At 39.1% G+C, this 13,265-nt stretch overlaps 1 protein-coding gene across 1 annotated transcript in view; it reads right to left on the bottom strand.

Annotated features, from left to right (window-relative positions):
* Window positions 1-2,644: 2,644 nt before the first annotated feature.
* The window catches only part of Mcm5 (Minichromosome maintenance 5), an 80,764-nt gene continuing 70,143 nt past the window's right edge, over window positions 2,645-13,265 (bottom strand). Inside the window, exons 12-13 of the mRNA XM_053772716.2 lie at window positions 6,733-6,860; window positions 2,645-2,930 (exon numbers count right to left, since the gene is read on the bottom strand). Coding sequence (XP_053628691.2) covers window positions 2,829-2,930; window positions 6,733-6,860 — 230 coding nt within the window. The 3' untranslated portion in view covers window positions 2,645-2,828. The remainder of the gene's footprint in view (window positions 2,931-6,732; window positions 6,861-13,265) is intronic.

Consider the following 13,265-nt stretch of genomic DNA (forward strand, 5'->3'; position numbering starts at 1 on the left):
GCATCAACCTTTAACTTTCAGTCAGATATTTAGTCTTAGGGGATACAGTAACAGGAACTCATCTATCTGAACCCTGACAACCAGGTCTGGTGCACTTGCCATTTGTGCTTGTTTCAGATCCACACTGACACCTGCAATCCAAGTTATCACTGGCAAAAAGTGCTCAAAAATCTAAGGTATTAGAATTTTAAAGGCTACTTTAAATACAATAGCCTAACAGCCTCAATCAGGCATCTAGTTCAGAAGCTCCAGCCACAAATTGATTTCTTTTATATTTTTGAGTAGCAAGTTCTAAGAGACAGATGCTGCAGTCTCTAAGCTTAAAAAAGATCAAATGATAGAAGATTACTGGAATGCCACTTCCTCCTCCAAGTCTGTGACTGATACCTACAGGTACCTATCATGCCCAAGCATTGCCAAGACTGAATTCATCTCAACATAGATAAATGAAGAATAAAAAATCTGTACATCAATGCCCAGCCTGTCACTAAAGAGATATGCTCCTGGTGACCGCAATATTACTGAACTACGTCTTGTAAAAGATGCTCTTCAAATACTATATCCTGTCAACCCCCAGCCAGAGAGTACAGTATTGTCTGAACATGGGATATGAAGGCATTTGAACTGCCCATGTTACTTATTTAAAAAAAATACAAGAAAAAGAGCAAAGAGAAAAGAAAGAAGAGGAAGCTAAGTGAAAGCAAGAGAAATCAGAGAAAGCAAGGAAAGAAAAAAATAGATGGCAGTATTAAAAAACAGGTCTTTATCCAAAGCCAAGGAAGATCCGTTACAAGAAGAATAAGGACATTAGAGCACTCCAGGAAGATTTGAGTAGACTGATGCAGTGGTCGGAGAGGTGGCAGATGCAGTTTAATATAGACAAATGCAAAGTTCTAAATGTTGGACAGGACAATAACCATGCCACATATAAACTAAATAATGTAGATCTTAATATTACGGATTGCGAAAAAGATTTAGGAGTTCTGGTTAGCAGTAATCTGAAACCAAGACAACAGTGCATAAGTGTTCACAAAGCTAATAGAATCCTTGGCTTTATATCAAGAAGCATAAATAATAGGAGTCCTCAGGTTGTTCTTCAACTCTATACATCCTTGGTTAGGCCTCATTTAGATTATGCTGCACAGTTCTGGTCACCGTATTACAGGATGGATATAAATGCTCTGGAAAATGTACAAAGGAGGATGACAAAGTTGATCCCATGTATCAGAAACCTTCCCTATAAGGATAGACTAAGGGCCCTGAATCTGCACTCTCTAGAAAGACGTAGAATTAGGGGGGATATGATTGAGGTGTATAAATGGAAGACAGGAATAAAGGGGATGTAAATAGTGTGCTGAAAATATCTAGCCAAGACAGGACTCGCGGCAATGGTTTTAAGTTAGAAAAATTCAGATTCAGGAAGGATATAGGAAAGTACTGGTTTGGTAATAGAGTTGTGGATGAGTGGAACAAACTCCCAAGTACCTGACCTGACCTGACTAGGTTGGGTGCATTGGCTTAAGCCGGTAGGAGACTTGGACGTGCCTCGCATGGGCCAGTAGGCCTGCTGCAGTGTTCCTTCATTCTTATGTTCTTATGTTCTTAATGCAAGTGCCGAAAGTGTTCAGTTCTTTTCAGACAGTGCCGAAAGTGTCCAGCTCTTTTCAGACAGTGCCGAAAGTGACCAGTTCTTTTCAGACAGTGCCGAAAGTGTCCAGCTCTTTTCAGACAGTGCCGAAAGTGTCCAGTTCTTTTCAGACAGTGCCGAAAGTGTCCAGCTCTTTTCAGACAGTGCTGAAAGTGTCCAGTTCATTTCAGACAGTGCCGAAAGTGTCCAGTTCTTTTCAGACAGTGCCGAAAGTGTCCAGCTCTTTTCAGACAGTGCTGAAAGAGTCCAGTTCTTTTCAGACAGTGCTGAAAGTGTCCAGTTCTTTTCAGACAGTGCCGAAAGTGTCCAGTTCTTTTCAGAGTGCCGAAAGTGTCCAGCTCTTTTCAGACAGTGCTGAAAGTGTCCAGTTCTTTTCAGACAGTGCTGAAAGTGTCCAGTTCTTTTCAGACAGTGCTGAAAGTGTCCAGCTCTTTTCAGACAGTGCTGAAAGTGTCCAGCTCTTTTCAGACAGTGCTGAAAGTGTCCAGCTCTTTTCAGACAGTGCTGAAACTGTCCAGTTCTTTTCAGACAGTGCTGAAAGTGTCCAGCTCTTTTCAGACAGTGCTGAAAGTGTCCAGTTCTTTTCAGACAGTGCTGTTTAGGAATATTTAACAGTCAATACATTTTACATCATTACTAAGCAAAGCTTACCTGACGTGTATGAATTACATTCAAGTAGCAGCAGCAGTGATACACTCACATCTTGAACATTAATATTAATTACAAGTTTTAGGTTTAAACTGGCAACCTTACTCTTTATGAAGGTTGGTAGCAGCTTTCATTGTCTTGTGTAGCAGTAATTACATTTTTACCAAACTGTAGATTTCTTATATTTAAATTTTTTCATCAATTTTTATTCTTATGTATCACAATAACTTTGCAATCTAAAATTCACATTTTGGTTTTGTTTATACATGTGCATTTGTGCTGCATGAACTATAAATATCAATACAATTTACAGTAAAAAAAAAAATCATCAACCAGAAAAAAGCAAGATACTGGTACAGCATATATTTTTTATATCAAGTATCACAAACTATATCAACTGAAACATCAGCAGCTTCCAATTTTGCACTAAACTTTACACAAGTCTGATATCTCAAACATAATATTTAACATAAAAATAGTTAATTTTTCATTTAAAAATTACAGAATAAAGAAATTTCATCACAACATTAATTTACTTTATCCGGTACAACATCTTGCGCTGTAGGCGGTGCTGCAGCTCTCCTCGACGAATCATGAAGTGCAACACTTTGTATACAGCACGCTCGGGGTATTTCTGTAGAAGAACGTAACTTTTTTAGTGGTTACAGTACATACAGTGGACCCCCGCATAGCGAACGCCTTGCATAGCGAACAATCCGCATAGCGAACGCTTTGTTCGCTAAAATTTTGCCCCGCATAGTGGACAAAAACCCGCTCAGCGACCTTCGTCCGAGACGCGTCCAATGTGCGGCCTCAGCCAGCCTCACATGTGCCGCCCGTCCCATTGTTTACCAGCCAGCCTCCGCGGTAACATTCAAGCATACACTCGGAATATTTCGTATTATTACAGTGTTTTCGGTGCTGTTTCTGGAAAATAAGTGACCATGGGCCCCAAGAAAGCTTCTAGTGCCAACCCTGTGGTAAAAAGGGTGAGAATTAGTATGGAAATTAAGAAAGATTTTGAAGGGTTTGGGGCTAACCCTGAGAAGCCTATGCCAGTTGTGGAATCCATTGTGCCTACTTCAAAAATTAAGGAAATGTGTGCACAGTGGGTTGAACTGCAAACCTTTATGGATGAAAATCACCCTGACACAGCTGTTGCAAGCCGTGCTGGTGACTATTTCAATGACAATGTTATGGCCCATTTTAGACAAATCGTAAAGGAACGGGAGGTACAGAGCTCTATGGACAGATTTGTTGTGCGACAGAGGTCCAGTGACTCTGAAGCTGGTCCTAGTGGCATTAAAAGAAGAAGGGAAGTAACCCCGGAAAAGGACTTGCTACCTCAAGTCCTAATGGAAGGGGATTCCCCTTCTAAACACTAACACTCTCTCTCCCCTCCTCCCATCCCATCAATCATCACCAGATCTTCAATAAAAGTAAGTGTCATGTAATTGTGCATGCCTTTTTCAGTTTGTGTGTACTAAAATTAACATTTTTTTGTGGTAAAAAAAATTTTTTTTCATACTTTTGGGTGTCTTGCACGGATTAATTTTATTTCCATTATTTCTTATGGGGAAAATTAATTCGCATAGCGAACATTTCGCATAACGACCAGCCCTCTTGCACGGATTAAGTTCGCTATGCGGGGGTCCACTGTATTTATAACCTTAGAATTGCTTTCTTTTATTTACAGATACAGTAAATACTGACTTTTGTCTAGATTAAATATTAATATACTTCAGAAAAATATTTATCAAGGTAATATAATTAAAGATATACAAAATAGCTGTCATAATAAACACTGGAGAAATGGAAAAAAGTTATATAAGAACATAAGAACATAAGAAAGGAGGAACACTGCAGCAGGCCTGTTGACTCATACTAGGCAGGTCCATTACAATTCATGCCCAACTCAATTTTCAATGCTACCCAAGAAATAAGCTCTGGTGTGCAAGTCTCACTCAAATCCAACCCCTCTCGCTCGTGTATTTATCCAACCTAAATTTGAAACTACCCAAAGTCCTAGCCTCAATAACCCAACTAGGTAGACTGTTCCACTCATCAACTACCCTATTTCCAAACCAATACTAAGGGTTTTTATTTATGCCTAAATATTTCATTACGTGTAAACTACATTACCTATACAGTGGACCCCCGCATACCGTTGGCATCACATAACATTAAATCCGCATACCGCTACATTTTATCGCCACATGTTCCGCCGGTGGCATTGTTTACCAGCCAGCCTCCGCGGTAACATCCAAGCATACAATCGGAACATTTCGTATTATTACAGTGTTTCTGGTGATTTTATCTGCAAAATAAGTGACCATGGGCCCCATGAAAGCTTCTAGTGCCAACCCTACAGCAATAAGGGTGAGAATTACTATAGAGATGAAGAAAGAGATCATTGATAAGTATGAAAGTGGAGTGCGTGTCTCCGAGCTGGCCAGGTTGTATAGTAAACCCCAATCAACCATTATTACTATTGTGGGCAACAAAAAGGCAATCAAGGAAGCTGTTCTTGCCAAAGGTTTAACTGTGTTTTCGAAACAGAGATCGCAAGTGATGGAAGATGTTGAGAGACTCTTATTGGTGTGGATAAATGAGAAACAGATAGCAGGAGACAGCATCTCTCAAGTGATCATAAGTGAAAAGGCTAGGAAGTTGCATCAGGATTTAATTAAAAAAATGCCTGCAACTAGTGATGATGTGAGTGAATTTAAGGCCAGCAAAGGTTGGTTTGAGAGGTTTAAGAGGCGTAGTGGCATACATAGTGTGATAAGGCATGGTGAGGCTGCCAGTTCGGACCACAAAGCAGCTGAAAAATATGTGCAGGAATTCAAGGAGTACATAGAAACTGAAGGACTGAAACCTGAACAAGTATTTAATTGTGATGAAACAGGCCTGTTTTGGAAGAAAATGCCAAGCAGGACCTACATTACTCTGGAGGAAAAGGCACTCCCAGGACATAAGCCTAAGAAAGACAGGCTTACTCTGTTGATGTGTTCCAATGCTACTGGTGATTGCAAAGTGAAGCCTTTATTAGTGTATCACTCTGAAACTCCCAGACCATTCAGGCAAAAGAATGTCCTCAAGGAAAATTTGTGTGTGCTGTGGAGGGCAAACAGTAAGGCATGGGTCACTAGGGACTTTTTCTATGACTGGTTACACCATACATTTGCCCCCAATGTGAAAGATTACCAAGCTGAAAAGAAATTAGAACTTAAGTGCCTCCTGGTGTTAGACAATGCCCCTGGTCATCCTACAGACGTGGCAGAGCGACTTTATGGGGACATGAAATTCATTAAGGTTAAGTTTTTGCCTCCTAATACCACTCCTCTCCTGCAGCCCATGGACCAGCAGGTTATTGCAAACTTCAAAACACTGTACACAAAAGCTCTGTTTGAAAGGTGCTTTGTAGTGACTTCAGAAACTCAACTGACTCTAAGAGACTTTTGGAGAGATCACTTTAATATCCTCAATTGTATAAACCTTATAGGTAAGGCTTGGGAGGGAGTGACTAAGAGGACCTTGAACTCTGCTTGGAAGAAACTGTGGCCAGAATGTGTAGACCAAAGAGATTTTGAAGGGTTTCAGGCTAACCCTGAGAATCCTATGCCAGTTGAGGAATCCATTATGGCATTGGGAAAGTCCTTGGGGTTGGAGGTTAGTGGGGATGATGTGGAAGAGTTGGTGGAGGAGGACAATGAAGAACTAACCACTGATGAGCTGATAGATCAACTTCAACAGCAAGAGGCCAGACCTGAGGAAACTGGTTCGAAGGAGGGGAGAGAGAAATTGAAGAAATTGCCTACTACAAAGATTAAGGAAATCTGTGCAAAGTGGCTTGAAGTGCAAACCTTCATGGATGAAAATCACCCTCACACAGCTATTGCAAGCCGTGCTGGTGACTATTACACTGACAATGTTGTGAAACACTTTAGGGAAGTCATAAAGGAACAAGAGGTACAGGCCACTATGGACAGATATGTTGTGCGACAGAACTCCAGTGACTCTGAAGCTGGTCCTAGTGGCATTAAAAGAAGAAGGGAAGAAACCCCAGAAAAGAACTTGACACCTCAAGTCTTAATGGAAGGGGATTCCCCTTCTAAACACTAACACTCTCTCCTCCTCCCATCCCATCAATCATCACCAGATCTTCAATAAAAGTAAGTGTCATGTAATTGTGCATGCCTTTTTCAGGTTGTGTGTATTAAAATTAATATTTCATGTGGTAAAAAAAGTTTTTTTTCATACTTTGGGGTGTCTTGCACGGATTAATTTGATTTCCATTATTTCTTATGGGGAAAATTCATTCGCATAACGATAATTTCGCATAACAATGAGCTCTCTTGCACGGATTAATATCGCTATGAGGGGGTCCACTGTTTATCACAACAAGAAATTTGTACTTATAAAATATACTTTACCTGCTTCAAGAAATCTTGGACAATTGCATGTTCTGATACTTGGGATCCAATTGCAAATCTCCTCTTTAGCTGCTTTTCAATACGAGATAGCATCTCCTGGTCCTCCTCAGTTGTGAAGCCTTCAGCGCCTATATAAAAAAAAAAAAGATTAAATTCAAGACAAACCTGACTGTGTAGTAGTTTATTTCTATTAGATAATTCACTCACACACCACATTACCATAAACCAAACTTTTAATATGTATCAAGATTCAAAGGTTATTCAAGATCATGTTTCATGAGAAAGTAACAGCACGATAGTGCCATATCAAAAAAGATGGCTCGACCATAAACTCTTCTATTTAGGGATTCCTACTGCCTGGGAAAAGCTGGCTGCTGACTCAGCCACGAGAAAGAATCTGGCTCAATACAGCACAAGATTTGATGGTCCTAAAATCCTCCCCGTCCCCCCCCCCCACACACACATACACTATTTCATAACAATAATGTTAGTTATAGCTGATACTGCCAGTCACATGCTTGTACAGGTATTTTACAGCGCCACATCAACTATCTCTAACCTAAGAACAGAAGGCCTACTGGCCCAACTAATCACTCATATATATGTCCAACTCATTTTAATCCTTTCACTGTCAGTCACAGATCTGCATTACTGACGTCAGGGTCCGTCACACAGACCTACATCATGAGCTCACCTCACTCAGGTAAGCTTTGAGTGGTAAATTCTGGCCTAGATATGAGAGAATGGATCTATGTGGTAGGTGTACACAGTGAGGAAAAAAAAAAAAATTTAGCCTTACATTGAGCAAGATGGGATAAGCAAAACTCTGACCTTGTGTTTGGTTTAGCCCTTCAATTGTCCAAACATAGATCTACGTTTGCATTGCTAGCACTCCGAACGTAGATCTACGTTTTATTTTACATGCTTTCAAATGCAAAAAAAAAAAAAAAAAGTAGCTCTACATTCGGAGTGCAAGCGGTGCAAACGTAGATCTACGTTATACAGTTTAAGAGTTAGAATAGCAAATAAGGTTTTCTAGAATAGTTTTTAAAGTTTTGTTAGTTGTTCCTTGGTATCATTTGATAGAATGAGAGCCATACTTATGAAATAAAGATGATTTTGGTTGGTTCCAGGATCAGAAGTAACTTGAAATTGGCCTCGAATTAGTGGAAATACAGTGGTACCTTGAGTTACGAACTTAATTTGTTCCAGAAGGCTGTTCGAGTGCTGATACCGAATGAATTTGTTCCCATAAGGAATAATGTAAATTAGATTAGTCCGTTTCAGACCCCCAAAATACACTTACATAACTGTTCGAGCTGGGAGCTGTTTGAAACTCAAGGTACCACTGTATTTGCTTTTTGCCAATTTTCCTGAAGACAGGTAAGGCTTCCCTACAACTCGAGTATGGAACACATTCCTACAGCATAATGATGTCAACGAGATAAAGTCAGTTGATCAAATGAAAATGCTGGCCCACAGATGGCTCCAACTTCATCCTGTTCCCTACTTGTATGTCTCATAACAATAAAAATGCTTTCAAATGAGCTGATGTAGGTAACAGCTCTTAGCTTGCCAATAAAGTCAGGAATCCTTAACCTGTAAATAGCTGTCAATAAAGCTAGGGATCCTTAACCTTGTCAAACCCTGTGTAAAAAAAAAAAAAAAAAAAAAAAAAAAAAGAAAAAAAAAAAAACCTGCCCATTCCCCCATCCCAGTCGATTTTATGAACTTTTACTAGATCTAATTCAATTACTGAGGTGCTGTAAACCAGACCAATCACTCCTGGTTATATTTTATTATCCAAGAAATAGGGTACATCAATATTTGTGTAATTATGAATTCAAAATGGTAGGTAAGGTAAAATGAGAGAGGTCTGGGGATGTGATTAATTAACAGAGGAATTGTTTCAGTGCCTGCAATGTCTACGGTGTTTATTTTGGACTATTTTTAAATTGATATATTTTTAATCTTGTGTAAAATTTTCCACATTACCGACTACTGTGCACTTTATAGTCAAATGGGCAATGTCTTGTGTGTAATTGATAGACTGGAAAACATACTAGTGAAACAGCTACAAATGTGGTTGACTGGAGCAATGGAATTGGCTTAACCCTATCATTGTCCATACTGTAGTACTATGGGTTTGACGTCTCTGTCCATGCCGTAGTATTATGGCATGAGCTCAGCTCACTCAGACAAGCTGTAAGTGGTAAATTTTGGCCTAGATATGTGAGTGGGTCTATACAGTCAGCATGCACTATATAAAAAAAATCCTGCCCCATGAAATGCATGATCTGAAAAACAAAACTGTGACCATGTATATGGTTTAACTCTTTCAGAGTTGAGATCCCTGATCTCAAACTTGCTCTCAGGGTAAACAAAAAAAAAGAAAAAAAAACTAGGAGCCAAAAAAAAAATCATGAAATGACAATCTTTTTCTGAAGGTAATGAAACAAAGAATATGAAATTTGATGGAAAACTTTAGGAATTATGCTCTTGCAAAGTTAGCGGTCTCAGCGATATTTACTCATTAGTGATTTTGCCCACTTTGTGCTCTATTTTTGGCCAATTCCAGTGTTCCAGTCAACCAAACTTTACTAGTGTGCCTTCTAGTCTATTGATTAAGTACAAGAAACCAACCATTTACCAATTTCAACTACCCAATAAAGTGATCAAAAATCAGTAATCTTGCCAATTTCACACAAAATACAAAAACTGCCAGTTTAAAAATGAGGTCCACAATAAACAATGTAGACATTCCTGGCACTGAAAAACATTTCCTCCGTTCCTTAGTTATGTCTCCAGGCCCCTCTTACATTACACTTACTTACCATTTTGAATTTTTATTCATGCAAAAATAATAAATTTACTATTATGCAGGCTACTGCATTGTTGTAATAATTGTATAAATAATGTCAGTGCATATTAGACTGGCCAGTTGGACATGTATTGGGCAAGTGAAATCATTTGTGCACTCTAGAACATCGGCAAAAATTTAACATTTCCACTACTTTGAGCTCAATTTCAACCTACTGTCAGTCTTGCAACCAATATAATCAATCACTGTTTCTGTAATACAGTGGTCCCTCGTTGTTCGTAATTAATCCGTTCCTGGAGCCGTTACTATAAAATAAATTTATGATTTACGAATCAATTTTCCCCGTAAGAAATAATGTAAATACAATTAATCCGTTCCTGACACCCAGAAGTATTAAAACAAAAAAATTTTTAACATGAAATATACATGTCATACATAAACAATATAATGGGAAATGATGAATGAAACATTAACAGCATAACACTTACCTTTATTGGAGATTCTTCTTAGTGTATGGGAGACTGGAGGAGGAGAGTGGATTGTTTATAGTTTGGAAGGTGAATCCCCTTCCATCAACACCTCAGGTACCATTTGCTTTTCTGGGGTTGCTTCTCTTTTCTGTTTCTTAATGCCACTAGGACCACCTTGAGAGTCACTGGAGTCCTGTCTCACAAAATAACTGTGGAGAGAGCTCTGTTTCTGGCATCTCTTTAACACTTCCCTACAATGGCCCAAGACTTTGTCACTGTACATGTTGCCAACCTGGCTTGCAACAACCTTGTTAGGGTGATGTTTCTCAAATAAAGCTTTCCATCTTACCCCACATAGTAAAAATCTCTTTAATTTCTGAAGAAGGCACCTTCTTCCATCTCTCTTCCTCCTCCTCTGCAGCAAGATTCTGAGCTGCGATGTGTTGCTCTTCACAAATAAACGAAGTCATAAGAGTATCTCCTGCTAATTGTTTCATTTATCCACACCAATAATAACTTCTCAACCTTTTCCAGTACTGGTGATCTCATTTTTGTCACAATAGTTACTCCCTTTGCAACAACAGCATCCTTTATTTAATTTTTCTTGGCCACTATGGAACATAAGGTTGTGCAGGGTTTCTTATACATCCTGGACAGTTCGGCCACACTTGTACCACTTTCATATTGTTCAATGATGGTTTTCTTAAATTCAATCGTATTTCTCACCTTCTTTACCACAGGCTTGGCACTAGGAGCTTTCTTTGGAGCCATGGTAGGTTATTTAGTACTTGCAAGCACTAAAATAAATGGAATATTATGAAAAATTTCGCTGGAGCATGCGAGGGGACCTTCGCTCACTGGTAAACAATGCCAGACTGGCTGCCGCCCTGGCCCACGCCGTGCGTACACGTCCCGGACGAACTACGACTCGCGAGTCAACCTATGAAAAGCGAGTCCATGTTTATACGAAAATACCCCTATGATTTTACGATTACCAGGAACTACGAAAAGCGGGGGACCACAGTATATGTTCCATTCTATCAAACGAGATTATTGCGACCCCTGAATGGGTCACAATGTATATAATGTATATTACCTGTTCATATTTTTTATATTGCTTATATTTTCAATAATAGCTAAATCGTAAATATATTGCTTTATATTATTATTTGACTTAGTTATATTATTAGGTAGAATGTAACATTTATATATTATTAAGTGCTCATAGTTCGAGTGTTAAGTAGCTGATAACATTGTCTAACTACTGTGTTTTCTCTCCGCTCGTTACGCTGCCGGCAGCAGCAGCCCACGGATAGTCACGTGATCGGGGGGGGTTATCACACCTCGCCGGGAGAGAGTCTAGCTGGCCTGCACTTATTATTGTCGGTTGGACGTGCTTCTAGCAAGAGGTCCCTCTACTACTCTCCCTCGTGGGCCCTTGTTGGAAGGTAGTCTCTGTCGCTTTCTTGTTGTTGGTTCTGTGTAACTGTTCACAGAACATAGCCTAGACTTAGTGATTTTCGACATTGTACTGAGGTTGTGTCGCATAGACACTCTGAGAAACTGAGGTCCTGAGCTGTAGCTTCTGACCTAATTTGTACTGGTATCTGTGCACTGTCACAGTCGAGGATTTTATAATGCTGAACTTAGATTCAGTATTAACCCGTAAACGGTCCAAACGTATATATACGTTTTTACCGCTAGTGCCCCAAACGTATATATACGTTTTATGTGTCCTACATTTAACATTGCCACAATAAGCCTGAGTCACCTAGACATGCGAGAATGGGTGTGAGTACTCACTGTGCACCATATTAAAATAATTGGGGATACCTGGGTACCATATGCTCCTTTTTCCTATTAAAAAAAAACAATGTTTTTTTTTTCTCAAAAAAGTTGGGGCAGTACGGTAGTGAACGTATATATACGTTTGGACCATTTACGGGTTAACCCTTTGACCGTTTTTGACGTATAAATACGTCTTACGAGCCAATGTTTCTGACGTATATATACTCAATAATTCTAGCGGCTTCAAATCAAGCGGGAGAAAGCTGGTAGGCCCACATGTGAGAGAATGGGTCTGTGTGGTCAGTGTGCACCACATAAAAAAAATCCTGCAGCACACATTGCGTAATGAGAAAAAAAAAACTGATCGTTTTTTTGGAATAAAACGCAGACTTTGAGGTGTATTTTCGTATAGTATTTATCGTTGTATTCGCGTTTTCATGGTCTTAGGTGATAAAATGGAAAACATATTACAGAAATAGAGATGATTTTCATTACTTTGACGATGAAAACGACCTTGAAACTGAGCTCAAAGTAGCGGAAATATTCGATTTTTACCAATGTTCAGGAGTAAATAAATCACACCACACGTCGAATACACGTCAACTGGGGAGTCTAATATTCTTTCACTAGTGCACTGATATTATTTATACCATTTTTACAATAATGCAGTAGTCTGCATAACAGTAAATTTTGTATTTTTTTGTATGAATAAAAAATCAAAATAGAAAGCAATAATAATATAAGAGGAGCCTAGAGATGTGACTAATGAACAGAGCATATGTTATTTTAGTGCCACGAATGTCTACCTTGTTTATTCTGGACCCTATTTTGAAATTGGCATCTTTTTTAGTTTGCGTGAAATTGGCCAAATTGCCAATTTCTGACCACCATATTGGGTAGTCCAAATTAGTAAATGGGAGGTTTCTTGTACTCAGCTGATAGATAAAATGGAGTTCTAAAGAAATAGCTATGAGTTTGGACAACTGGAACAATGGAATTGACTGAAAATAGGGCTCAAAGTCGGCGAAATAGCCGATACACTTATGTAAACGAGACCGCTGAATTCGCGGGAGAATAATTCCATGAGTTTTCGATCAAATTTCGAACTTTTGGTGTCATTACCATCGGGAAAAGATTCTCTATCATTTCATAAGAAAAAACAATTTTTTTTTTTCAAAAATTGAGCGACATAGAATGACAGTTTCAGAGAGGGGCCTGAAACAGTCAAAGGGTTAAGGGAGTTTTGTGACTTTTGTGGAGGATCTGCAGATGGTCCCTACTTAGTGTCGTTATATTATCTCCTTGTTCCTGATACTGTGTCGCTGTTGCTTGTTATATTGCTGTTCGTCTTATCAGTCGTTTTATTGTTCAAGCAAGCTGTTCTGATTGCCAGGTTGGTCAAGAAGTTAAGTTTATGTGAGGACTTTTAGTCAGTCACTGATTAAGTCTAGTCG

The sequence above is a fragment of the Cherax quadricarinatus genome, chromosome 9 (genome assembly GCF_038502225.1).
Source record: "Cherax quadricarinatus isolate ZL_2023a chromosome 9, ASM3850222v1, whole genome shotgun sequence".
NCBI classification, from domain to species: Eukaryota; Metazoa; Arthropoda; class Malacostraca; order Decapoda; family Parastacidae; genus Cherax; species Cherax quadricarinatus.